The following is a 25,868-nucleotide window of genomic DNA, read 5'->3' as shown; positions in this document are numbered from 1 at the left end:
GCTCAGCCCCCGGGGGGCCTTGTTTCCATGACTGTCACGCCTTGCCCACCACTGGAGAGTGGCAGATGAGATGGCTGCTGCCCTTGGACTCTCTGGTGGCTGCGGTGGTTGCCGAGCCCAGGTTGGTTTCAGAAAGGTGACCTTGATCTGGCCGGGGCCCATCAGTGGGCCAGGCTATGGCCTATAGATCTTAATGACATCTTTGATGGGCCGCCGGCAGATGGGGCAGCAGGCCCGGGCCTGCCTCTTGAGCCGCAGGCCACAGCTGTGGCACAGGCACATATGTCCACACGTGTAGATGACTGTGTCCACCTCGCCATCGAAGCACACCGTGCACTCACCGTTCTTGCTGCCTGCCGGCTCCGGTGGGGAAAACACGGGGGACACCGGGGGGCTCAGTGGGGAGCTGGGGGCCGTCACTGTAGAGAGGAAGAACAGGACAGACCTGAATAAGTGGTTCTCAGGTGAGCTCTGCTGGGGCACCCCAAGACAGAGCTTCCATGGTAGAACCGTGGGGAAACAACTTGGGGAGACACCGATTTTGAATTTTCTCCTGGGTTTTGCCCCTTTTGCTACCCCCCTACCCCAAGCATCCAGCACCATTTTCGCCCTTTGGGATGCCATATCTAGATGTTTCTCCTCCCTCTAAATGAATGCACTGAGGAAGGAGAGGACACAGCAGGGAAAGGTGGCCACTCTGCGTAGCCCTGGGAAGGCACTGACACAGCCAAAGGAGCCAGGCCAGCTGTCAGTCCCTGCCCGCCCAGGGTTTGCATTTCCTTACCCAGGGATGACTCGGAGGCTGAAGACGACTGGTTGACACTGAAGGCCATATCAGAGTCGCTATCATCCTGGGAGCCGCTGAGGGACCCTGATGGCGATGTGGTCGCAGGGCTGGACTGCAGGGTGCCTGAGACCAAAGAGACTCCATCAGGGGCAGTGGGAGGTGAGCGCTGCTCTGCTAGCCCCTGGCTCTCCACTGCGTTGCACGTTAGCCTCCCTGTCTGTCTCATGGGAGGATGAGAGCCAGGCAATCACAGGGTTCTGCTAAGGACTTTGCCTGCCCAGCCTCCATCCCCGTGTATTTCAGAACCAGTACGAGGATTTTGTTTTGGAACACTACTTCCCCCTCATTCACACAATCCAGGCCAGGCCAATAACTTCCACCCTTTGGTCTCAATGGTGATTCAGGGAAGGTCACCACGTGACCCGATGAAGGCCAGCCAGGCCTTCACTAGAGCTTTCGCTCAAACTGTGGGGAAAGGAGGGACTCATTCCATTGGGAGGTAAGGCCAACACTGTAGGGCCTGCCCGAGAGTGAAACCAACACAGAGGAAAGTGAACTTTGAAATGGAAAGAGATGGGATCCTGATGACATTCTTTCCACGCGGAGATCAAACAGTTGCTGTTGTTAGCGTCACTACATGTTAAGCACGCTGGAGGTGGCAGGCACCTGCTGAAAGCACTGCAGGCACCTCATCACTTCGTCCTCAGGTAATTACTGAGGTAGGTAATTACTCCTTTTCTACACAGAAGGAAACTGAGGCTCAGAGAAGATCTGTGATTTGCCCCACGTCTTCACAGCTGATCAGCTATGTGACTGGGACAGTCATTTCCTCTCTCTGTGCTTCGTTACCTGGAGATGGGATCCTGGTAACGGTTTCATATGGTCATCAGGACAAAACTGAAGGAGGTAACATGAAACGTTCATCGTTTCTCTTGTCACTTGGACTTTACTTCCTGAACCATGCAACTGGAGCTGTGCTCTCTGGCAACCTTCCCTGACCAACACACCCTTTCCACCACGCAGGAGAAAAGCCCCTCTGCCCTGTTAAACATCACACAGTGCAGCTCTCCATTTGGGGCGTCTGTGTCCTGTCCCTCACGCGGCCCCATCCTGGAGCCCTGGGCCTGGCCCACAGCTGGTGGGCGCTCCGTGATCATCTGTGGCATGAATGAAGGCAGATTCATCTCAAGATAAGATGGTTCAAGCCTCCATTCCATTTTCTGTGGACGGTGTTATTCTTATTTCCTCGTTTACGTGCAGTTGTATTTACTTTTCCTTACACTTAATGTGTATCACATGTAAAAACGAAAAAAAAACAATGAAAACAAAAATTGCACCCACCACTTACCGACTGCCTAAATAAAGCCTGCCAGGTCCTGACACCCCCGGGTACTTAGGTCAGTGTGGACAAAGTGTGGTCCAGGGAGCTGCTACACGGGTATCCCCGGGGCACACCCTGAAAAGGCATCATCTCAGGGGCCACCCCTACCGCATAGGCAAGTCCAGGTGGAGGCGGGCGGATCTGATGCGCGCTCCAGTTTGGAAACCGCGGGCTGGGCTTCAGCGCGGGCTCCCGCAGCCCCGCGGCGCCCTCGGGCTCCCGGGGCGGGCCCCGCGCACGCGCACGCGCGCTCTGGGAACTCACCGAGGAGGCGCAGCTGGCCGGCGGCGCCGCCGCGCACGGCGAAGAAGGCCCAGAGCGCCTGCGTGGTGTCGACGCACAGCAGGCGGCCGCGCGAGCGCCCGTTGACGCCCAGGAGCACGTCGCCGCCGGGCCGCAGCGTGAAGCTGAGTGCGTCACCGCCGCTCGGCACGGGCCCGGCGCGTGCCACCACCCAGTACTCTTTGCGGTCGAGCAGTGCGTCGGGGTCGGCGGGCAGCTCGGCGGGCCGGAGCCCGCCCGGGTCGCACGACGTGATGCCGAAGGCCAGCGCGCCGGGCGCCGCCAGCCCCGGGCGGCCCACTTCCACGAAGAGGCTCTCGCCGGGCCGCAGTGGGCGCTCGGAGAAGACCAGCGTGCGGCCGCCATCGGGCCGCGGCGCGCAGGCCACCTTGCGGTCGGTCGAGAGGCTCACGTCGGGCCCGCGCGTCGCGTGGAAGCGCAGGTCGGCCTCGAGCAGCGCCGGCGAAGACGCAGGCCGTGGGCGCTCGCGATGCCCGCACGGGATGGCGGCGACCGAGGCGTCGGCAGGGGGCGGACCGAGGGCGCGGCCAAGCGCCAGGTGGCCCAGCTTGGCCACCACCTGGTTGTTCTCCAGCTCGTTGTTGTCAAAGTTGGCCGCGTCGAGGCTGCTGGGCGGCGGGCAGGCGCTGAAGCGGGCCTGGCTGAGCCGCGCGGGTGGCAGCGTGTCGGCGAATGCGCTCTCTGTGCCAGGACAGAGGAAGGGCGGGTGAGGGCGCGGGCCGGCCACCGGAACCCTGCCCTCCGGAACCCCCCACTTGCCCCGCGAGCTTTGCCCCGCGGTCTCAGGCAGCCGCCACCCCCATCCCAGCCTCTCTCCGTTCTTTTTCCGGTTCTTTTGTGAAGATATTTAAGAACCACAGTGCATGCACATCATTGGATTAAGCATAATCCTTAGTTTCCTAAACACTTATCTTTGGGATGGGCAGCTAAGGCCCTTCCTTTTTTCCTCCTTCCATCCCCCCTTCCTTGTCTCTCCGCTTTTTCTCTCCAGCCCTTTTCTCTCCCTCCTGCCTTTTTTTCTCCCTTCTTCACTCTTTCTCTGTCCTTTCTTCCTTCCTCCTCCCTTCCCTCAGAGGTGTTAATATTTTTGAAAATTTAAAGGGCCTTTGAAAACCTTTATTTGCCTCCCCAACTAGAACACAAGCTCCAAGGAAAAGAGCGAACACTTTTGCTCTTTATTTGTGGCCTTATGTGACAAGTACTATTTTAAGCTCCTTGCATGAGTTATTTAGTCCTCATGCAACCTGTGAGGTGTGTATTGTTATTACCTGCCATTTAGCAAATAAGGATGCTGAGGCACAGAAGTGAACATGACCAAGGTCACAAGGCAACTAAGTGGCAAGGCCAGGACGAGAACCTAGCTGTATGGCTCCCGAGTCCGGACTCCTCACATGCTGACTTTGAAAGAAGGCAGCAAAGAGCACAGTGCCTGGGAGGCACTCAAACACTGAATGTATAAGATTTCTATAAGAGAGGGCCTCACTCTAAAAACAAGAAACTAACGGAGTTTTTTAAAAAGTTACAGTTGTGAAAATATTTTTTCAATTTTTAGTGATATGAAAAAATGTTCTTGATACTACATATTAAGTAAAAAAGCAAAACAGAAGTAGTGTTTATCATTCAGATAACAGGTCTTCATACTTTGGTCGATTCCTAGTTAATTGTCTCCCCAGCTAGATAGAAGGTGAGTGCCTGGAGGGCAGGGTCTGTGCCAGTATGTTCACCACCATGTTCTCGGGTGTTTAGCAGAGGACTTGGCAAATAGCCTTCATTATTATGTAGTTTATTGGATGAATAATGAATGAATGAGATCTCTAGCAGAGACTGCCACTCATAAGAAATCAGGGAAAGAAAAGAAACAATCACTAAAGTATTTTGAAGTTTTTTTTTTAAGTGATAAAAATATTCTTGTTAACCATAGTAAGTAAACAAAGCGAGAAAATGTGTTTCTCAAACTTTTAAAACCAGATCCCTCTAGCTAAGATTTTGTTAAGTGTTACTATTCTGTAATTTATATCATGAAATAAAATATTTCTTCCTCTTTAGTTTTCCAAATATAAAATTAAGTCATAATAACAAACATGCTTTTTCAAAAAGCCAGCCCTAGTCCCTGGTGACAGTCTGATACGTTACTCTGCACCCTCACCCCCTCCATACAGGGCAGATTTTGTAAACTGGCCTTCCAGGTTCTGATCCTGGCTCACAGACCTGTTTGGTTGGTCTCCTGCTGTTTTTTTCTTTTATCTATTTTGAAAAGTAAACCTATACAAATAATGCCGATTATCCAGATTCAACAATTATCAATGCATGGCCAATCCTTTCATTGAAACCTCCACCAACTCTCCCTCCTATACTTTGAAGCAAATCCTAGACATGCCACTTCATCTGAAAAACATTTTAGTGAGTCTCTAAAAATTAAGGACTTACTGTCATGTGTGTGAGAATATGCTTTTCTCCCAGTTTGTTTAAGATCCAAATAAAGTTCACTTGTCGTTGGTCTCTTTTAAGCTGTAGGTTGCCTCTTTACCTCTTTTCCCCCCTTCCATTTGTTTGTTGAATGAACCACCAGTTGGTCTTTAAAAAATTTTTTGAATTAGTAGCCAATACTTATGAATCAGGAAATTTAACTTAAACTGGATTTATAGCTTCTCTTGGTAAATCAGGAGGCCTGAATTTTGGCATGGCAACCACCAGTTAAAGCTTGCCCTTTTGTTGAAGATACCTGCTCTCCCTCCCCATGGCCCTGAGCTGGTCCTCTTCACCCATCTCAGCCACTGGCTGGGACCCTGTGGGCATCTGAGTATGTATGTCTGGCCTTAGAGGATGCTTCCCCATAACATGAGGGAAGAGGTGGGATTTTCCATGGTGAAAAATCAGAATAGTGGCTGCCTGGTGGGGATAAAGGCTGACTCAGAAGTGAGAGCTTTCTGGGGTTCTGGACAGGTGTATAAAACTGCCAAAACTCAAACCTGAGGTCAGCGCATTCATGGCAGGTAAATGACATGGAAAGTTGTATCGCTGAGAAACCTGCTCTCCTGTCACAACCCCAGAAATCAAGGCTGGGTTGGCTCAAGTGCAACCTGTGAGTTCAAGAGCTAATAAGGTCACAAAGCAGGTCAGTGGTTGCCAGAGGGTGGGGGGTAGGAGAGAATGGGGGTTCACAGCTTAATGGGTCTGGGTTTCCCTATGGGGTGACTAAAATATTTTGGAGCTAGATAGAGGTGGTGGTTGCCAACTGAATGCCACTGAATTGCACACTTTAAAATGGTTACTTTTATGGGAATTATACCTCAATAAAGAAACGGTTTTAAAAAAAAGTCTCAAGATAATTGCAGCAGACTCCTATCCCCATGAGTTTCACCACCAGGATTTCAGCCTTAGTGGCTGTCTCTGTTAGCACCAGGGCCACACTTGTCTGCCTGCCTCCCCGGTGGACCTTGAGCCCCTTAACAGTGGGCCTGGATCCGATACATCTCCATACTCCATGCCTGACAGTGTAGATACTCAAGGATTAAGGCATAAATTTCACTGCTGAGGGAGGGAGTGGAGGTGGGAGAAAATGAATGAGCAAATGAATTAATACATGAATGAACAAGTGAGTGAATGAGCAAACAGACAAGGGAGTGAAGGAATGAGCAAAGGAATGGATGAAAGAATGAGTGAGCAAGTAACTGAGTGAAGGAGTAAATGAATGAATCTGGGCCAGACCATGGACCCTGGACCCAACCCAAGTGTGGGTTCCAATCAGGCTTTGGATTAGCAGTGCAAGTCAGCTAACCGATTCGTGCCTCAGTTTTCTCATCTATAAAACGGGGGTGGCGAGTTGTGAGAAATAAATGAGTTAAAATGTATCAAATGCTTAGAACAACACCCAACAAAGTGAGCACTCCGCATTCGTATGAAAGAAATATACATCCATGCACAAAGAGAACCACCGCCTGGTCCTCAGGGCGACGCCCCGCCCCTTTGCAGCGGAATCCACGACCTACCGAGGAGCTGCACCTCGTCGGTGATGCCATAGACGTCGATGAGTGCCCAGAGTGGGCCACCCACGGCCACGCCGCAGTGGAAGAGCACGGGCTCACCGTCGTTGACACTGTAGAAGACGCGGCCATGGCGATCCGCCCAGTAGGCCAGCACCGTGTCGCGCAGCGCCAGGTTCTCAGGTAGCGCCTTGGCCCAGTAGCCGGGCCGTGTGACCAGGTCGGGGCAGGCGTACTTGGGGATGTCCTGGGCGCTCATGAGCGACGGGTCATGCGCCGTGAAGCCAAAGCGCAGCGCACCGCTCCACCCCGGACGCACCGCCACCAGGCGCAGCCGCACCTGCTCGTACAGCCGGATGGGCCGCTGCGTGAACGTGACCCCGTTGCAGAAGCTGTTGCGCCGCGTGGCACGTCGCGAGTGACCGTCCAGCCGTACGTTCTTGCCCTTGGCCTGAGCGTGGAAGCGCGGCGCTTCACCCAGGATCGGACGCCGCTCGGGGCCGGGCCCGCAGCACGGCCTGGTGGCCAGGAGGCGCGCCTGCGGGCTCGAGTCTGCAGGAAGAGACAAGCAGGAGGATTAGGGCCTCTAGAAACTCTGCGGTCTCGATTCGTCTTTTAATAATCACTTCTATTTTAAATTCCATTTTAATTAGTCCCATAATTGATAAACTTGAGAAGATTCCAGGCACTGAAATTAGCCCAGGGCTGCTACCGTGAAGTCACTGTACCCACTTCACAGATGCGCAAACCGAGGCTGTGTGTGAGGTGAAGCACTGTTCAGAGCTGTTTCACTCCCAGACATACCAATACAGCCAAGCTTGTTACAACAGCTAGGCTAGGTTCAACGGACTTCTCCATCCCTATCAAATCCTTCCAAACCTTCCTCCAAGGGCCACTTTGCGCTGCAGAGTCCATCCAAAGGCAAGAGGGGCCTTGGATTTTTGGGGGAAGAGTGGGTGTCTTTGGCTGCTTTTCTCTGTGCAATTTTTGTTCAAAAGCAAGGCAGAAAAAGCAATAGAAAGAATGCAGTTTCAGGATCCCCTGACAATAGAATAGAATGAAAGGCAATAGCAAGAGTGCAGCCTGGAAGTCCAGCTCTTGCATCCTTCCTGGCTGGGAGATATGCAGGAGACCTTGTCACTCTTCTAGCCCATTTCCTTGCCTGGAAAATGGGGACATTACTTAACTCACACATCTGCTAAAAGATCATGTGGATGAAGTTTCTAGAATAAGTGGCACAAGTATGTGCTTAATAGGCAACTAATAATATGATCATAATACTGAGGTTCCAAACAGATTCAAGTTAGAATTCTGTGACTTTCCCTCCCCTGTACCCACAGAAAATAAAGGCATTCTTTATAAGCAAGGTGACTTTTCTAGAACATATACCTTTCAGGATTCATTTCTAAGGGAAGTTTGCGCAGAAGGATCTAGAGAATCTTGTGACAGCCTATTTTCAAAGGATCTGGCTGCTGGCCCTGTACCCAGGCAGCCTAGTATTGAAGTCTTCATCCTTCCCACCTTCCCTCCTCTGTCCCAGGGGCAGTTCCTGGGGGCCTCTGGCCGCCAGGGAGGTGGCAGGGTGGGTAATAACTGCAATCTATCCAGCCAAGTACAGTTTTCATAGCAAGCGCTCATTAATTGCAGGCAATCCTGGCATACAATGGCTGTAGTCATAGGAGAAGAATGGAGACCCTAGGGAATGACAGGCCACTGCAGGGACCACTCCTCCCATGCCTAGCCATGGGGTTCACTGTGCTCTGGGCACATCGAGAGGTTCAATTAAAACTGAGGCTAACGGGAGCAAGGACAAGAGAAAATAAAGAGGGAGAGGCAATGACAAGGCAGGCACACTATGGCTTCCCCTCCCCAGGCCCGCGGGGAAGGCCCCAGTCACTGAGAGAGGAAACCATGTAGAAAAGCTGGGAGGCCTCTCTACAAACAGAAGCCACTGACCCACAGAAGACACAATACAAGGAATAAAGCCACGGTCCCACATAAGGACTTGAGTCATTCATCTATTATCACATGTTTAGTGAGCACCTAGTATGTGCCAGGCATCACACTAGGCACTGGAAATACAGCAGTCACCAAGACATAGGGTGCCCACTGTGATGGTGCTGACCTTCCAGACCACCTTAGGCCTGAGTGACTGGAGGAGGCCCCAGACTCAACAGGGGCTGGGGACAGAAAGTGACGCCCACAGAGCCAGGTCTTGAGGGAGGAGACGGAACATTGCAGGCTGAGGGAACACTGGGGGTAGAGAGGGATAAGTCCTATGGTAGGTGAGGCAGAAGGTGTCTGAGGTTGGGCAGCCATTGCCTCGCAGGGGTGAGGGGTGAGGTTGCCATCGCCATCACAGGGACCAGACAGGAAGGGCCTGAATGCCAGTCAGAGAGGCTCAGACTGCACAGTATAGGAGAGAGGGAGCCACGAAGGGCTTCCAGCAGAGCAGGCCAGCACTGCCTGCCAGGTAGGAGCCCGAGGCAGCAAGGAGAGGGGACACAGAGCCAGGCTGCAGCCATCTCCAGAACCACAAGGGTAAGAAGAGCAAGGGTCCACTGGAGAGCTATTTCATCAGGACAATAATCAAATAAGAGGGAGAAATACCCCAGGGCATGAACCATCAGGAGAGGTGGCTCAGGGACTTCAGAGCCCGCATTCTCCACGCATGCACACCACGGCCTTGTCCAAGCCACCAGTTTCTGGGCTGTGGCCTCCTCCCATGTGCAACAGGCTGGATTCTCTCCAAGGTCCCCGCAGCTGGCAAACTCTTCAGGAAACATTAAATATGACCACAGATCAAAGCCCTTCTGAGCACCAAAGACCACAAGCCACTCTTATTTGATTATTTTGATCTCTCCTGCCATCACTGTTGTTTTGCCAACCTTATCTCTCAATCGGCGAGTTTTTATACTAAACGACTTGGAAATCCTCAGCAGATGCTCTTTCAGAGTGGCCTTGCAATTTAAATGAATGCCGGGGTGGGAGAAATCCTGCTTTGTTACTGTAAGGGGAAGTTTTCTGCAAAACCAACTATATGTTAGGATAAAATGCAGCCAAGTAACGAGCGAAGTTTACATATTTGTTTAATCTTGATTATATGATCCAACTTCCTTCAGGGAATGAGGGATAAACACTATTTTCCCCCCTCTGTGGCCAGAGCCCTGATGTGAGTTAAAGAAAACCAGAGTGAAAAAATTTCTAAGAGGATGTGTTATTTACACAAATTGAAAATGCTTAAAATAATGCAGCAATAAGCAACCTCTGAATTGTACACCAACATCTGCTTTTAGCTTGGCTCAGGGAAAGTAGCTTCTAGAAAAACAGAAACATGTGGACACAGACCCCCAGGTACCCCACAGAATATCCTAGTTTGGAGATATCAACGGAAAACCTGAACTTTAGCATTTAAATTACTGCGATAAACACTGCAGCCACATCATAGAAAGTCTGGAAATAAGAAAAATTCCCCTCACTTTCACAGCCTAACTCGCATTGCATTTTCATGGTCCTGGCCCGGCTCTTATCCACATAAGAACCACGGGCCATGGTTTATACTGGATGTTCTCCGTATGTGATTGTAGCTAATCTCAAAATAAATCTGCACCTACAGGATTACTGTCTCCATTTTCCAGGAGAAAAACAAGGCTCCAGGCAGCAGAGACACTTCCCACAGCTGCAAGGGGCAGTGTTGAGATGTGAACCCAGCAATTTCTGACCCCAACCCATTGCTCCTTCTTCCTGCCATAACTTTCTCCCATGAGTAGTACGGGAGTACTAACTAAATAGTATTAAGTACTTATCTAACTTTACTGCAATCAGAGCACATATCTAATTTTGCTTCCTGCCTTTTTTCTAATTCAACATTACATAAAAAGCTTTTGCCCACATGGCTCCCAAGCATTCACTGTCCTTATTTTATATGGCTGCAGAATATTCCATCAAGGGCCAAAATGTCTCCCACCGTTTCACTCCTGGAAATCACCTGAGCAATTGCCCAAATGGCTCAGTTTATGGCACAGAGGTTCCCAGCTGCTGGTACATTGGGACCAGATTCAAAAGGATACCTTGTCACTGGTGAGAAAACCTCCTGCCAGGAAGAAGCCCCCACACCATGCCAGGGACAAGACTCCATGTCCCCTTTCTTCCAGGCAATGCTGAGGACCCGCTGGCTTTGTGGGGGTGCTGCCTCCAGCCAGAGCTGCCTCCTCCTCTTCTGGTCAGGAATTGGGCAGGGTGTGGAGCGGGGTTCTGTGAAGTGGGAACTGTGAAGACCTCTGCAGTGGTCCATCCTGTGCATGGGACCGAGGAGAGGGCAGTTCTGGTCCGACTTCCTGGTTAATCAAAGGCGGCTCCAGCCCCACCAAGATCAGAAGGGAGGGTCTTTCCAGTCAAGGAAGAGATGCCCCAACTCTAAACATATGGGAAGAGATTTTGGGGGGTGCATGATGAGTGGCTGTGGGTGATTAGGGAGGAAGGACTCTGTTCTAGCTAAGTAAACGCTGCCATTGCCCAGCCTTGGGCAAGAGATAGACATAAGAGCTGCTCTGGGGGCGGCCGTGTGGTTTACCTGCATCGGTGCTTTAGAATGCCCCTCTTGAGCTCTGGGTTGGAGCCTATGCTTTGCTGCTAATTTGTCTGAGGGCCAGGCATGTCGCCTCCCAGTGCTGCAGGTTTTCATCCCTAAATGGTACATGATCTCAGACTCCGTCTCAGGCTGCTGGGAGGGGCAGTGAGAGCACAGAAAGATCCCAGTGGAAGTCCTAGCACATAGTAGATGCTCACTAAACATTCATTACCTTCCCCATGGGGAACATCATGTCCAACCCCTGCTGAGTCCCTCACTTCCACCTCTCTAGTGTTTTTTATTTTCTAAATCTCAGTTTGAGAGGTGGTTAGAAAGAGCACAGGCTTGGAGTCAGAAAGACCCGGGTTTAAATTCTGGTTGTGTCACATCTTAGCTGTGTGATCTTGCGGTATATGCTTAACTTCTCTGGGACCCCCAACCAGACCTAGAAAACTCGTGAGAGTCATCTGCATTCTGCAAGACTGCTGTGAGGATGAACGAGGCAAACTCATCAGACACTCGGTACGTGGCACATAGTAAGTGTTCACTAAACACTTGGTCCCCTTTTTTATTTAGTTCTTTTGACGAGAAAAGGCTTATTCCTGAATCAGAAACGTCTACCTGGGAGCCTGGGGAAATACATCCTGAAATGTTTCTTCTGTGGAGGGAGGGCAGGCGACCTTGGCCAGGAAAGTCCTTTTGAAAATCCTGGGGTCGCTTTCCCCTGTGGCATCCAAGGGCAGAGGCCTATTTTTAAGCCATCTCAGCAGTGTCCCCAATGTGCACCGTGCCACCCCCTGAATGAATCCCGCTCATCACCCCAGCCCAGCCTTTCCTTTACTCCAGAAAGAGCCCAAGGAAATGGTGTTTACCACCAGGGGGATGGCAGGAAGCAACAACTCTGGCTACTCTGGCCACAGAGATGATGGCTTCCAGGGTGTTGGTATTCAGCAGATGGCATTCTGGCTGAAACTTTTAGCAGGTTCAGCTCCACAGGGCAAGAGAGTCACCAGTGGGAGCACAGGCTATTCTGCACCCTCCTTCTCATAACTAGCTCTTGACTGAGCCCTTATTATGTGCCAGCATGGGCCTTTGTGTACAGGGTTTAGTCTTCAGGACAAACTGCAGGGTATGTTTTACCCCGTTCATTTTCCAAAGAAACCAAGGCTCTGAGAAGCAGCGACTCTGGGCAGGCTCAAGCTGTTGTCCCACACTCACGCCGTCTCCAAGGCAGCCCTGTCACCGTTGGGGGCCGGGTCCTGGGTCTTGAGAGCCGTGTAGGCCTGTCTTTCCCCAGAACACACTCACACTCCACACACATCATTTGACATATAACACCAGGGGCTTCCTGGACCCATATGACATCCAGCCTTAGGCTGTGGACTTCAAGTGAAAAGTCTGACTCAAGCGACATGTGCCCAAGTCCACAATTCAAACCATCACTGTGGGTGGTAGGAAGCCACATGGTGTGTGTGTCTGTGTGTGTTCCGTGGCGTGTGCTACAGAGAGAAAAGGGCAGGGCTGGGATCCAGCAAGGCTTCCCACCACCCAAAGCAGGGCAATGATATCGGTCTCCTTTGGCAACAGAGAGCACCTCTGTTATTGGTGGTTTTGAATGTGGACTAGAAAAAAATAACCAACGCTCCCTCACCTCTGCCAAATGGGGCAGTGACATGCGCCCAGGAGACAGACGCCAGCTTAATGGGACTTTGTTCTCTGTCTCAGAGGCCTGGTCGCCAGCACCCTGGCTGGAAAGGGGCTGGCCCACATTGGAAACCGTCACTCTGCTCCCCTCCCCTTTTCTTTGCAAACAAAACCGGTCACCCCAGTGCAGCCAGTGAACTCCTGTCAACAGCTACAAGGAGGCCGGGGCGGGAGGCCAGAGGTCACGCAACACTGCTCACTGGGAGAAAAGCTGTCTCCTTCCAGGCTCCCTCTTTGCTCAAGTGGGCTGGATGCACCGAGTTCCCAGGGGGTGAGGTCATCCCAACACCCTCTCCAAGTGTGTTCAGTGGCATTGGGATTCCCAAGCCTGTCCCAACCCTCTACTGGGCCCCTTGACTGAGGTCTCCTCTTGATAAACGGACCCAGGAAACTCCAACCTCAGAGGCGCCAGCTCCCAGGGTCAGGGCCCCACTAACGACGGGGTGGGGGAATGTGCCCTCATTCTTTCTCGAGTACATCACTTCCTCCTCCATCTGACATTTATGGAGCATCCGCTCCATGCTAGGGCCTGCGCTGGCTGCAGGGACACAGGTCCTGACACAGGTCCTGACGAGTCCCATGCAGTCCCTGCCCCCCAAAGTGAGAGACCAGCAGAGGGAAAAACACTGACACCATGACTACACAGGGTGGTCAGCAGGAAGAGATGGGCCAAGGGGAACAATTCTCAGAGAAGCCACTCTGCAGCCTGAGGGAGAAGTGCCCGGGAGGGTGATAAAAGATTGGGAAGTGTGTTTCAAGAAGAGGGAACAGCACAGGCTAAGGACTGGAGGTGAGAATGAGCTGAGTGCACTTGGGGAACTGCAAAGAATACTGGGCAGAAAGGAGAGGAGAGGGGAAGATGGAGAGGGAGTCAGGGGCTGCGTCACCAAGGGGCTTGGAGGCAACGCAGAGGTTAAGATCCTGGTGAAGGCTCTGTGGGACACTGAAGTGTTTGGAGCAGGGAGGGAATACCCGAGGGTCCACCTCTTTACAGAACGATATTCAAGCCCTGGGTCTTCCCAAGGAAACTGTGCCTTTCTCTCTCCCCTGCCTATCAAAATGACCCAGGACAGTGGAAGTGAGAAAAGCAGTTCAGGTTTCGAAAGTCGCTTCCCCAGGCCTGGCCCTCAGCACCTGCCTCCCTTCTAGGCAGCCCCATGCCACCCCCACCCTGGGCTGAATTTGCCAGCTTTCTCCTGTTTGCCTTGAGGGTGGCCATTCCCCTACCTGGATGATGCCTGGCTGTTGGCTAACCTCTGCCCCAGGGGAGCACCTTTCAGGGTCAAAAGCAATGCTGGAGGCAGAAGCTCCCTTGAACAGGGGTTGTTCTCACCCCTGGAGCTGAGAAAATGTTTCACAAGCCCCACCACTGGTCAGTGCTTGCTGGCCCTGAGGGGTGGGGACCTCCTCCACGGCATCCCCAGTGTGCCAGGCGCTCGCCATGCAGCCCATCCATTCGTTGCCTCTTTTGCCAGATGGCTCCCAGATGAGGAAACTGAGGCCCAGAGGCAGATGTCCTTGCCAGACGCCACCCAGCCTGAGGGCAGTGCCTGTTTTTGAATCTGGTATCCTTCCGAAGGCTGTATCCTTCCTGTTTTATGCCTCACTCCTCCCCAAGGTCTCTCACGTAACCCTTGCCCTGCAAGGAAAAAGGCTAGACTATGTACAAGTAGCTCACCCCCTTCTGGCTAAAGGGGTGAGCCACTCCCTGGCTTTGTCTCAAGGAGGGGTAAGGGGGGTGGTGAAGGTCATCAGTCGGCTTGTTTTGAGCTGCGCAAAGGCCTTGGTTTGGCAGAACTTGGGATGAACAATAAACAAAGCATCTAAAAAAGGAAAGCGGGTGACTAATTATAGTCGGGATGGAGCCCCAGGGCCTAAGTCCCTAAAGTCTGAAAAGGGAATTGGGGGTGGGTCATGGTCAGAGAGGCGGACCCTCCCAGGGGGCGATGCAGAGACTGAAACCCGCCCACCAGATCTCCTGTGATCCTCCAGTAGACCTATAGCGAGTGAGAAAGGGAGGCTCAGAAAGGTTGGGAGAGCAGCCCAAGGTCACACAGCCAAGCAGTGGTGAAGTTGACATTTGAACCCATACCAGCCTGGCTCCCAAGGCTAGGAAGAAGAAAGGGGCTATAGCTGCCTGGGGCAAAGTGTAGAAGTCATGCCTGCAGGGAAGAACGAGAGCACACAGTAGGTCCTCAACTGATGTTGATTCCTTCCCTGCTGTGTTTGGCTCTGAGGCCCACTGAGAAGTGACTCTAAAGCGTGCCTTTTCCACTCTGCTTCCTTCTCTGAAGATCCAACTTTCTCTTTTCTCTCCCTCTCCTCCATCATGCTGGCCTTCCTCCAAATGCCTAAGGGCTCACAGGGGCATGTGTGTGCCAACTGAGGCCTACAGGAAGCCTGCCTGGACTTCGGCCCCCTTATCCAAAGAGGTAAAGGATACGTGTTGGAAATGCAAACTCTGGAGCCCTGATAGGAATCTCCATCCATATATTTTAAGATGTGAGGTTGGCGGCTCACTGGGGTCTCTCTACAGCCCTACGGACCCATTGCACAGATGAGGACATTAGGCCCAAAAGGAGAGGAGCTGGCCCAAGGTCATGGTGCAAGTCCACAGCTGGGTCAGAATTCAGTTCCGATCTGAATCCAATGCCCACATGTGCTCTTGAGCATTCCAGGCACACCTCAGAGCTACTGCGGGTTCCATTGTAGGCCACCAGTAAAGTGAGGACCACAGCAATAAAGTGAGTCGTAATCTTTTTGCCGGGGGAGGGTCTTGCCTTCCATATATAAAAACACAACTTCTGGGGAGAGCAATAAAGTGAAGCACAATAAAACGAGGTGTGCCTGAATGCAGAAGTGCTGCCCTAGCCAAACAGCGGGTACTTTCATAGTCGACGCCAAGGCCTTGAGAGGTGTGGCACAGCAGGACAACGTGGTCTGATTGGTCCTGCCCCCACATCGCTTTCAGCAGCGTAGATGCCTCGCCTTCAGTGGCCCCTTAGGGAGTCCTGGACTTGGGTTGGGCTCAGACGTCTCATGAAGTCTCCGCATGACAGCCTCAGGAGGGAGGTATCATCATTATCCCCCTCCTAGAGATGGAGAGATGGAGGCTCAGAGGAGGGGACATGACTTGCCCAGGGTCACACAGCTTAGATATAGAACTGAGATTTGAACTCGAGACTGCCTCCAAAACCAGTTTTCTTTCTAACCACCTCTCTTGGAATTCCAGCCAAAGACCACATCTGTAACCATTGCGTAATCCTGCACAAGGCTCTGGTCCTCGGAACAGAGCCCCTGGGAGATCGGTGTGCAGGGACGAAGGTCTGTGTCATCCCCAGAGACATAGAAATTCCGATCTCCCATCTCCTGTCCTTGAATCAGCCGAACCTTAAGAGGAAGGGACGTTCTCCTCTGGAGTGGGAAGTTACCCAGCAGACAGGGCTTTGGAGACTCGGGTATGCGTGTGCCCACCCAGCTCATAAATCCATCATCCTTGGGGCAAAAGGAAAGAAAACACGTGCCTGAGGGATAGAATTGTGATATAAACAATGTGCAATGTTGAGGATGTAAACAAAATACACTTGTTAATAGCCATGGGCATTCTGCCAGTTCTGAGTGCCAGTGCTGCCCCAGACACGCCCACCCCACCCCTTCCCCCAAATGGCTTACTCACTGAAGAACTTTCCCCTGCTGCCCAGAGGTGAGGCTGAGCCACCCTGAGTCCTGGTTATCAGAAGGATGAAGGCAGAAGAAGGGATGAGGGTGAGCTGGGACTGACATCTAAGGGTGGCTATTCGAACCTCACTCAGAAATACCTACTGCTGACCTGCAAAAAAGCTGAGGCTGGGAGATCGTGGGGAGGGAACAGACCCGGGCAGGGGCAGGTGGCTCCATCTTTCTGTGCCTCCGTTTCTTGAACTCTAAAATGGTGCTAAGATCTCCCAACATGCAGACTTAGCAGGAGGATTACATATGTGAAAGACTGTCAAGAGCCCTGCAGGCGCTCGTCAGATGAGCACTAGGCAGCACTCCCCATAAGACCGTGGGGCCAAGGCACCTTAATGGACAATTCACCCCAGATCGATCTGATGTTCCAGTTGCCTCTGCAATGTTCATGTCCAGTCCCAGCTGGGCTAAACACCAGCGCCACTCCCGCAAGGGGCACTTCCTCCCCTGCCTTCTTCCCACTTCCAGACAGCCTCCACAGTTTGAAAGTTCTTCCTTTGACTGAGCTGAAACCTGCCTCCACATTACATCTATACACTGGTCACATCTGTATTTGGTCCACAGTGTTCTTCCCCATCAAGCCTGCTTCTTGGTCTCAGGGATCTGCAGGTAGTTCTCAGGCTCCAGGGGTCCCCAGGCCATGCTGCTGGGATTCATTGCCGCCCCTGGGGATAACATGGCCCTCGCTTTGCTGTTTAGAAAGACCTCAGGACATCAGCTGGACCCTGACCTGCTTTGAAAGGGGGTTGGAGATCTACACATCAGACCTTAGGGAATATCAGCTAAGGACCTGACAGTGAACCCACAGGCCACCTGGTGACTATCCCCCACCTGCCATGCCTAGAGGAAGGATGTGAGACAAACAACTACAAAAGTAGGTGAGCAACTAAAAACAAATCTGCCAGGATTTCTAAATGCTTACAGATTCCTGCTCAATACTCTGAAGGCTTCCAGAGCAAATGTGAAATGCCCGCCCCTGACCCCCCCCCCCAAACGGGCAGATTTCCCACACCAACATCCCTTCCTTCCAGCCGGACTCCCTAAGCGGTGTGCCCTTGGCAAGTTACTTTCCCTCGCTGTGCCTCTCTGTTCTCGCAACAGTTATATGGGACAAATAATAGCAGCTATCTCACAGGGCTTGGCTTGTCTTGAGGGTTAAATGCAGGTACCTGCTTACCACAGTGTCTGGCACAGACTGGCTGTATGATACAAGTCCGCGGTTATTATTATTCTTCGGTGTCTGTCTCCCTCAGGAGCGCGGGGCTCAGCAGGAGCAGGGGCTTGTTTGCCCAGTGAATACATAATCGTAACAGGTGCATTTACTATCTGTCAGACGCTCTGCATGCCTGAGAGGTAACATCATTATCCCCTTTCTGCAGAAGAGGGAATCGAAGCTTTGAGGTCAAGGTGCTTCTCCTGCTAATAAGGCACAGGGCTAAGACTCAGACCCAGGGATGGAGGAGACCTGCCTGTGCTGTTACCCGCTCTGCCGGGAATGGCAGCACAGGAGGAAAGCCTGGCCCCAGCCCACGCCCTTGCCAACTGATCGGTGGGGCCTGCCTGGAACTCTGGGTGGGAAGGGTCTGTGAGCTCAGGGGAAACAGTGGGGCGGCACTGTGACACCTGGCAATGGAGAGTGTGTGTGGCCGACCGCCAGTTTTCACCAGGCAGACACGTCAGAAGCTGGAGCCCTAGTTGGGCAGGAGGAAGAGGCTTATCCCTTTTCCAGGGCGTGATTCCCAGAAGCCAGCTCCAGCTTTTGAGTTCCAGAGTCTACAGGCCTGGGGTGAGGTGGGGACCAACCTTTTCCCCAGGCAGCTTCATTCTGTCTGCTGTGGGCAGAAGTCACTCACCTTTCCAGGACAGAGAAGGTGAGACGATTACCTGTGAGAAGGACTGCTTGAGCGGGGCAGGACTCAGGAGCAGGACTAGGGGCAGTGCCTCCTGGTGATGGAGGGGAAGGGCCTTTGGAACCGGGGGTCAAATTCTGCTCTGCCACTTCCTGGCCACCTGACCCAACCAGGTCTCATTATCCGTCTGAGCTCAGTTCCTCATCTGTGAAATGGGAGACTACTTCTGGGAATCTGGTCCTGATGGTTTAAATGGGACGAAATAGAGGAAGGGTTTGGCATGGACAAGCAAGCCAAAGCTCTGACCATTCTGCTCCACTGCCCAGGTGAGCGCTTATGACCCACAGGGCTGCGCCCAGGGGTGCACCCAGGGCTGCTGCTTCTCCCTCCCTGCTTTAAGCTCTAACCACACACCTGCCTTCTGGGCTTCTATTTTAAGCAAAGAGCACCACTAAGTAGAGAAAGCCCTTTGGTCCAAAAGAGGACAGAGCTGACTCTTCTTGTCCATGTGGAAGATCAAACAGCCTGTTCTGAGCAGTCCTTGCGGCCCAGCCCAGCGCCAATGCTATGTCCCTGCTGGCGAATGAAACACACCATCCTGGCGGGGAGTGTGGCAGCTGGGAAACCTAAGACTCCCGACTGCTCTGGCCTGCGAGAACCATCCCCCACACTCTGACCTGATCTCTGAGCCTACATGCCACCCCCACTTGCACTGGGACCCCCAGAATGCCACAGCTCCCCTCATGTGGCCTGCTCTCCCTCCCCTCAGGCCTTTGCACATCTAGCCCCTCTGCCTTGAACAGCCTTTCTTGGTCCCTTCTCTTGGCTGACTTCTCTGCTTTCTGGTCTCTGCTGGACAGCACCTCCTCCAGGAAGTCTTCCTGCAGTCTCCGCTAAGGTCTCACGGCACCCCTGGGCTCCCCCTCCCCCAGTTACTGCTGTAACTGCCTGTCCTTGTTGGTTTCACCCCCTAGACCTGAGTCCCCAGTCCCAGGTTATGACCTCAGGCTCAGCACAGAGCCCAGCCTAGAGGTCTGGCGGACAAATGAAAACTAGAAAAGGTGATGTGCTAAGAAAATTCTCATTAGAAATCAGGTGTTCCGGAAAGAACTTGAGAAACCCTGGGGGATAGTTGTCAGCATACATGAAAGGGACAGCTCTCACTCCAGTCCCTGGGTTCCAGGGTCAGGGTCACCAAAGCTTTCACAGCAGGAAGTGAAGGGCGCCATCAGCCAGTCCTGTCCAGGGACCCCAGGGGCAGGCCCAAGACAACAGCAACAGTAACCGTGACAGTGAACGCCCGGGGCATTGTGCTAAGACTGCCTGCTCTGGGGAATTCTCACCACTGCCAACGGTGGGGCACAGCACCCCCATGCTTCCTGATTCATAGTGAGGAAACTGAGACAGAGAAGTACCTTGCCTCATATCACTCCACTGGCAGATGACTGAGCTGAGATTTGAACCCAGGCAGCCTGACTCCAAGATTTGCATTCTAGACCAGGACACCAGCCCTCCCACTGCAATTGACCAGCGAGTGGTCTTATCGTGAACCTTAATCACTGCGACCCATGCCAGAAATACATTTCACACTGTGACACACACACACACAAATGTGTGTGCACATACACACACGTCTGAAACAAAGGTTTATGAAGCAAAAATACTCTTACTACATGAATGCACGTGATATTTTATTCTATGCCATTATAGACTGCTTGGTCTGGTGGCTAAGCCTTGTTTGGGATTTAGAGAGAGACTCCTTCCTCTCGGACACACAGGGTATTAGCACTTATGCTCTCCAGTGATATAATCAACTAGTTGCCCCATTCTATTAGAACATTCTATTCCTCTTCTACCAGCAGCCAACTCCATGAGGGCCGATAACAGCTGGCCATATCATTCACAGCTGAACCCCCAGTGCCTGGCACATGACAGGTGCCCAATAGATGTCAGATAAATGAATGAAGGTGCACACGCAGGAAAATACACAGCAGAGTACACCCCAAGGTCACTCCAGCCTGAGCACGTGCCACTTAAGTGGAGATCAGGGTGACTTGGGGTGACAGAACCACAGAAGACCCTAAAGGCAGACAGAGAGAGATGACATTCGAGTGGGGGAGGCAGACATCAAGTTGAACTTTCCTTCAGATGTCACCTCTTCCATGCAGCCTTCCTGTATTCCCATAGGTCCAGAGCTCCCTCCTTTCCTGCCAGGGGAGAGAAAGTGAAGGGAGCAGAGGTGGGAGCAGGAAAAGGCTAAAAACAAAGGAAGGTACCAGTTCCTTCTGGCTCCTGATTCTCCATGGGCACCTTCTCCACTTTTCCTGTCTGTGCACTGGACAAACTCAGTCCCTCTTCCTCGCTTCCACTGATGGATAAGACCCCTCCACCCTTCCAACTCCACCCCAGCCCCAGCGTCCTTGTGGGCTGTCTCCAAGGAGCCTTGACTCGTCAGGCCCCCGCCAACGTGTTGACAGCCTTGCAGGTTTCAGGGTGGCCAGAGGAACCACTATCACTAGGGCCGCTCGCTCAGAGGGGAGGGAGGGAGGCAGATGGGGTAGGATGAGGCAGGCAAGCCTAGCCTGACTTTATATCATGACTGGGTAAAGGAGGAAGAGAGGTGCAGGGAGAGGGGAACGTCACTGGGTTACCCACATAGCTATTGTGATGGCTGTAATGAGAGGCACAAAGGCCCTCTCCAAGGGCTAAGAAAGTCCAGATCCAGGGAAAGAGTGGCTCAGGCCCCCGGAGCATTTCCACCGGCTGCCAGGGAGCAGCAGACCTGACCCACATGGGTCCTGCTCCCATGAGCCTCTTATCCACGGGCTCGGCAGGGACATCTGAGTGGCCCGCGTAGGAGCGAGCAGGCACCTCCCGTTCTGGACACAGCATTTGTAGACTGTCCATCTAGATTAGGAGGACTGGGTCCCCCCTTACTCTGAGGAGAGTGCCTTTGTCCTTTACCTTTCTGAGCCTCCATTTGCCTCCCTGTAAAATGGGGATAAATCGAGCCCCCCGAAAGGGTTGTTATAAGAATTTAAAATAGACAATAAGGGCTTGGCACAGAGCAGGGTCAACACACTTCCCTCGCTCCAAAGCTCCAGGAAGCCAGGTGATTAAAGAACACTACAACGGCAGCTGACTTGGTCAAGCATGGACTGACTTAATGATTAACCGGAAGGGCAGTTTGAATTCAGCCTCTTCTCCAGCCAGGACTACAGTGAGCCCAGAGGTACACTGAGGGAAGGGACTGAAACGTGCTGGTGGGACAATAAGGCGAAGAGGTCCTCCTTCTCCTCAGTCCTTCCTCTTCTCCCCCCAGGAATTCTGCCTTCCACAGCCCCATGTGTTTACAAGTTTCTTCCCCTTAACAAAGCCTAGGATAAGGCTAATGGAGTCCAGAGAAAAGACCCATGTGGTTTTAGGAATAAGATAGACCTGGGTCTTCTAAGCTCAGTTTTCCCATTGCTTAACTGTGTGAATTGGGACAAGTGTCTTAACCTCTCTAGGCCTCAGTCTCCTGTAAAATGGAGAACAGCACCTTACTTTGCAGAATTGAATTGCAACTAGAAAGAATAGGTGATGCACAGAGCGGGAGCTTAGCAAATGAGAGTTCCCTGCTGAACCCTCCACGCTACGGTGTTTCTTTCAGAAAATAAGACCTAGCCGGACAATCAGCTCTAATGCGTCTTTTGAAGCAAAAATTAATATAATACCGGGTATTATATTATATTATATTAGACCCGGTATTATATTATATTATATTATATTATATTATATTATATTATATTATATTATACTATATTAGACCCGGTATTATATTATGTTATATTATATTAGACCCAGTATTATGTTATATTATATTATATTACATTACATGATATTATATAAGACTGGGTCTTATATTATAGTAAAATAAGACTGCACCTCATATTAATTTTTGCCCCAAAAGACGCATTAGAGCTGATGGTCCGGCGAGGTCTCATTTTCGGGGAAACACAGGATTTATAGAGCATTCATCGGAATTGCTGATGCCCTTTGCCAGGGCTGCCAAGGGGCATCCCTGCAATCAATCATAAAGGACATTCCCTTTCTTTGGCATTTCCTTATTGTACACAATAGCATGCCGCATGGATTATGGGGCACCCAATAAGTGTTATCTGAACTACGGATCGGGAGGGTACTGCATGTCAGAGGCACAATGCAGGACTTTAGAGCTAAATAAATCTAGATTCCAACCCTGGTTCTGTCAACTGGATGAGCCCTGTCAGCTGTGGATGAAGATGATAATCCCTACCTTACAGGGCTGTTGCAAGAATTAAATGCATTCATTCATTCAACAGTTACTGAACATCTACTATGTCCTAGCCACCGCTCCAGGTGATGACTACATAGCAGTGAATAAAAAGACAAAATCCCCTGTTTAGACAATCAGCAGCTAACTACACACACGGCATGGCACATGGGATCCAGGCTAAGGAGAAACACAAAGCAGGGTGGGAGGAGAGGGCAGTCCTGGGGGCAGGGGCAATGGCAGGGCCCGCATTGGAGCAGAGACCTGAAGGAAGTGAGGGGGAAGCCATGTGGAGGTCTGGGGGAAAAGGTTCCAGGCAGAGGGATCAGCAAGTGCAGGAGCCTTAAGGAAAAGCGTGCTTGGCATGTAAATGAAGCCACATATGCAGGAAGCCTGGCACGGAATCCAGGTGCTCAGCAAATGCCAGCTCTCTATTTCAAGTCCCATAGAAGGAACCCCACGCATGTGTCCTTTTCCTGAGAACGAAAGCACAAGGATTTCTACAGGGCAAGACGGAGCCAAGTGTTCCTTCAGCCTAAGATGCAGGCAACATATGAGCTTCACTGCCGGTTTTTGAGCTCCTGTCAGGCACCAGGCTCTGGGCCGGAGGGCAACCAGTGATACAAGATGTCAAGACAGGGCCTCTGTCCTGAGGTGAGTTGTGGAGACGGGTGACCACAATGCAATGTGGTCAGATGAACAAGCAGAGACTAAAGAAGGGATCTAGGTAACAGAGCAAAGAATGGAATTGGGTGTGGGTGGTCAGGAAAGGCTTCCTGGAGGAGGAAGAGATTTTGAAAGATGGATAAGAAAGGATATTCCAGGTGTGAGGAGCATGGCATACTAAGCACAGCGGTGTAAAAAACAGCACAATGTGTGTGAGAAACTAATCACAGGCAGGTCAAAAAACAATAAACGGCCCTTCACATTCTTGGCAGCTGCCACCTGATGTGGCTCAGGGATTCCAGTTCTGTCCCCTTCCTCAAACTCAGTGCAAGCTTCAGCACCAGTGGAGAGTGTGAATTGTTCACACTTACCTACTGCAGCAGGTAACAGACCTAACCCCAGGCTCCAGCTCAGGGTGGCCCAGCCCACAGAGTGAGAGCCGAGTTGGATGGAGACTACATAAACCTCCAGCTACAGTTAGCTCGCCTGGCAGTGTCTGTCCCTTCACCCAACCCAACCTGACCCACAGGTGGCAGAATGGCTTTTTCACTAGAACAGCATGAACATTTCTTAATTAAGAATACCTACAAAGGGGCCCGTGCTTCCACCTGATGTCTTTCTGGCTGGGAGATGCTGTGGTATTTGCCAACATCCCTGGACACCTCCTGCCTGGGTGGGTGGGTTCTCCTCCATTGGGCAATAGCCCTGTCAGTAGGAGGTGAAGGCTGCCCTCCAGTAAATGGACTTGGGTTCGAATCTCGACTCTGCCACTAACTAGCTAGTGACTTCACCTGAGAGTTTGGAGGTTTGAGTGCAGTGGCTTGAAAGCTGCCCAGAGGCTTATAAAGTGGAAGGAGTTGGCTTCCCTTCCATAAGCTGACCTTGGAAATCCAGGACTCAGCTCTGTCCATTTCAATCCTCTCCAGGGTAAGAAATAATCATTGTTTGATATAACACCTAGAAGGGAGAGCTGTATGAGAGATGGGGTTATATGTCCCTCTCCTCCTAAATCCTCACACTAAATTTATCCACAGCTGACTTGCTTCCCCACTGAGCTGGGCTTTTGTGCTTTAAATACACACACACATCTCTTACCTTCTGCATAAAGGATGCTACAAATGCCCAGCCTTAAACCAAAATAAAGACTTATTCTAAAGACTTGGGGGATGGGAGGAGGGCTGGCAGACAGACGCGCGTCTCAAGTCAGATTCTTCCCCTACTAGTGGTGTGACCTTGGGGGAGTCATTTCCACTCCTGAGCCTCAGTTTCTTTATTTGTAAAACTGGGATTCACATCTTTACCTTTACTGAGAAGGTTCTTTGCATACCCTCTTTGCATATCGCACCGGGATATGCAAAGTGCCAGGCACAGAGCCTCCACGCGCTGATCTGTTCCCACAATTACCAGGTATTTTGTAGTAAGGCCTCCTCTGCCTCCCCATTCCCACCCGACCCCACCCTCTATTCCCTTACTTTGGCCCTGGCAATTCTACGGTGGTTTTAACTAGGGAGCGATGCGCTCTGCAGCGGCGACTCGGAGGGGCTAGAGTCCCTAGTTGAGCGGACACCAGAGGGGGGCGCAGCCGGGGTGCGCGTGGGAACGTGGCCAAACCAAGGCAGCTTGTGCCGCGGGGGCGCTAGGCGGCTGGAAACTGGGGTACCTCTGAGGCAACCCCACTCTTAGCAGCTGCAGTCTCCACACAACAGACAGCTCTGGCCGTCGGAAGCCCTGGGGAGCCCGGCTCCAGTCACCCCACCGGGGCGCCCCAAGCGCCTTCATCTGCGCCCTCCGGCTGGAACAAAGGCGAGGGGGCGCTCGGCAACGCCCCAGCGGCCCCTTCGCTCATCTGGCCAAAGCCAGGAGAACAAGGACGAGGGTCCCCAAGGTAACCAGGACGCGGTACCCGCCCTCCTGGAGCGCAAAGCCCAGCTTCGGGGCGCACGAGGATTCGGGGTACCGGAGGCATTGGAGACTCTAGCCCGTTGGATGCCGAGGGCTCCAAGGCGGGGGTGGCTCTCCGGAAGTCACCCAGCGGTTCCCCCAGGGAGAAGAGAACCCCAACGCCCGCCTCCCGGGCAGTGCTCCCGGGCGTACCTGGCAGGGTCCTGTGCACCGTGTTGCCCATCGCTGCTTCGGGGCGCGGCGTTGGTGGCAGCGCGCTCGGGGCGCACGGAGGCTAATTACGCGGTGGGCCGGGGACCCGGGCTGGGGTCGGGCTGCGGGGCATCGCGGCTGCACGGGCGAGCCGGCGGGCGGCAGCTCGGGCGGGAGCCTGGAGGGAGGCGGTGGCTGCGGGAGGAGGAGGCGGAGTCACCGGCCGGGGCCCGCGGGCTCCGCCCCCACCTCCTGCCGCCTCCAACCTCTCAGGGAGGGGCGGGGCCGAGGCCGCCGCATCTTTTGAAAGTTTGTACCAGGCGGCAGGAGGACAACTGCCGAGCCTCCCGCCCTCGCCGTTCCTGCGCCCGGGGCTGGGAGGCACGCCGGGCAGCTGGGTGCCCGGGGATGCCAGGCTTGTCAGTTTGTTGGCCTTTGACTCATTTATTCCAATATTTTGAGAGGGCCTTCTGTGCGCCAAGCCCTCTCCTAGGCGTTGGGCCACAG

General features: G+C 52.5%; 1 protein-coding gene across 1 annotated transcript; it reads right to left on the bottom strand.

Annotated features, from left to right (window-relative positions):
- Positions 1-17: 17 nt before the first annotated feature.
- NEURL1B (neuralized E3 ubiquitin protein ligase 1B) lies at positions 18-25,537 on the bottom strand. The gene is made up of 5 exons (XM_033096331.1): positions 25,362-25,537; positions 6,461-7,006; positions 2,433-3,152; positions 785-910; positions 18-419 (listed from the first exon to the last, which is right to left on the bottom strand). Exons 1-5 carry the CDS (start codon positions 25,390-25,392, stop codon positions 175-177), a joined length of 1,668 nt encoding a protein of 555 aa, XP_032952222.1. The 5' UTR covers positions 25,393-25,537; the 3' UTR covers positions 18-174.
- Positions 25,538-25,868: the final 331 nt, after the last annotated feature.

This window comes from Rhinolophus ferrumequinum, chromosome 24 (assembly GCF_004115265.2).
Source record: "Rhinolophus ferrumequinum isolate MPI-CBG mRhiFer1 chromosome 24, mRhiFer1_v1.p, whole genome shotgun sequence".
Lineage (NCBI taxonomy): Eukaryota > Metazoa > Chordata > Mammalia > Chiroptera > Rhinolophidae > Rhinolophus > Rhinolophus ferrumequinum.
The sequence above is the reverse complement of the archived record's forward strand: the minus strand, read 5'-3'. Positions and strand labels throughout refer to the sequence as shown.

Coding starts and splice junctions, on each gene's coding strand:
- NEURL1B (XM_033096331.1), bottom strand. CDS start 25,392: ATGGGCAACACGGTGCACAGGACCCTGCCAG. Junction 3,153..6,460: donor CGACGAGGTGCAGCTCCTCG/GTAGGTCGTGGA, acceptor GTCCTGGCACAG/AGAGCGCATTCGCCGACACG. Junction 420..784: donor AGCCTCCGAGTCATCCCTGG/GTAAGGAAATGC, acceptor TCCTCTCTACAG/TGACGGCCCCCAGCTCCCCA.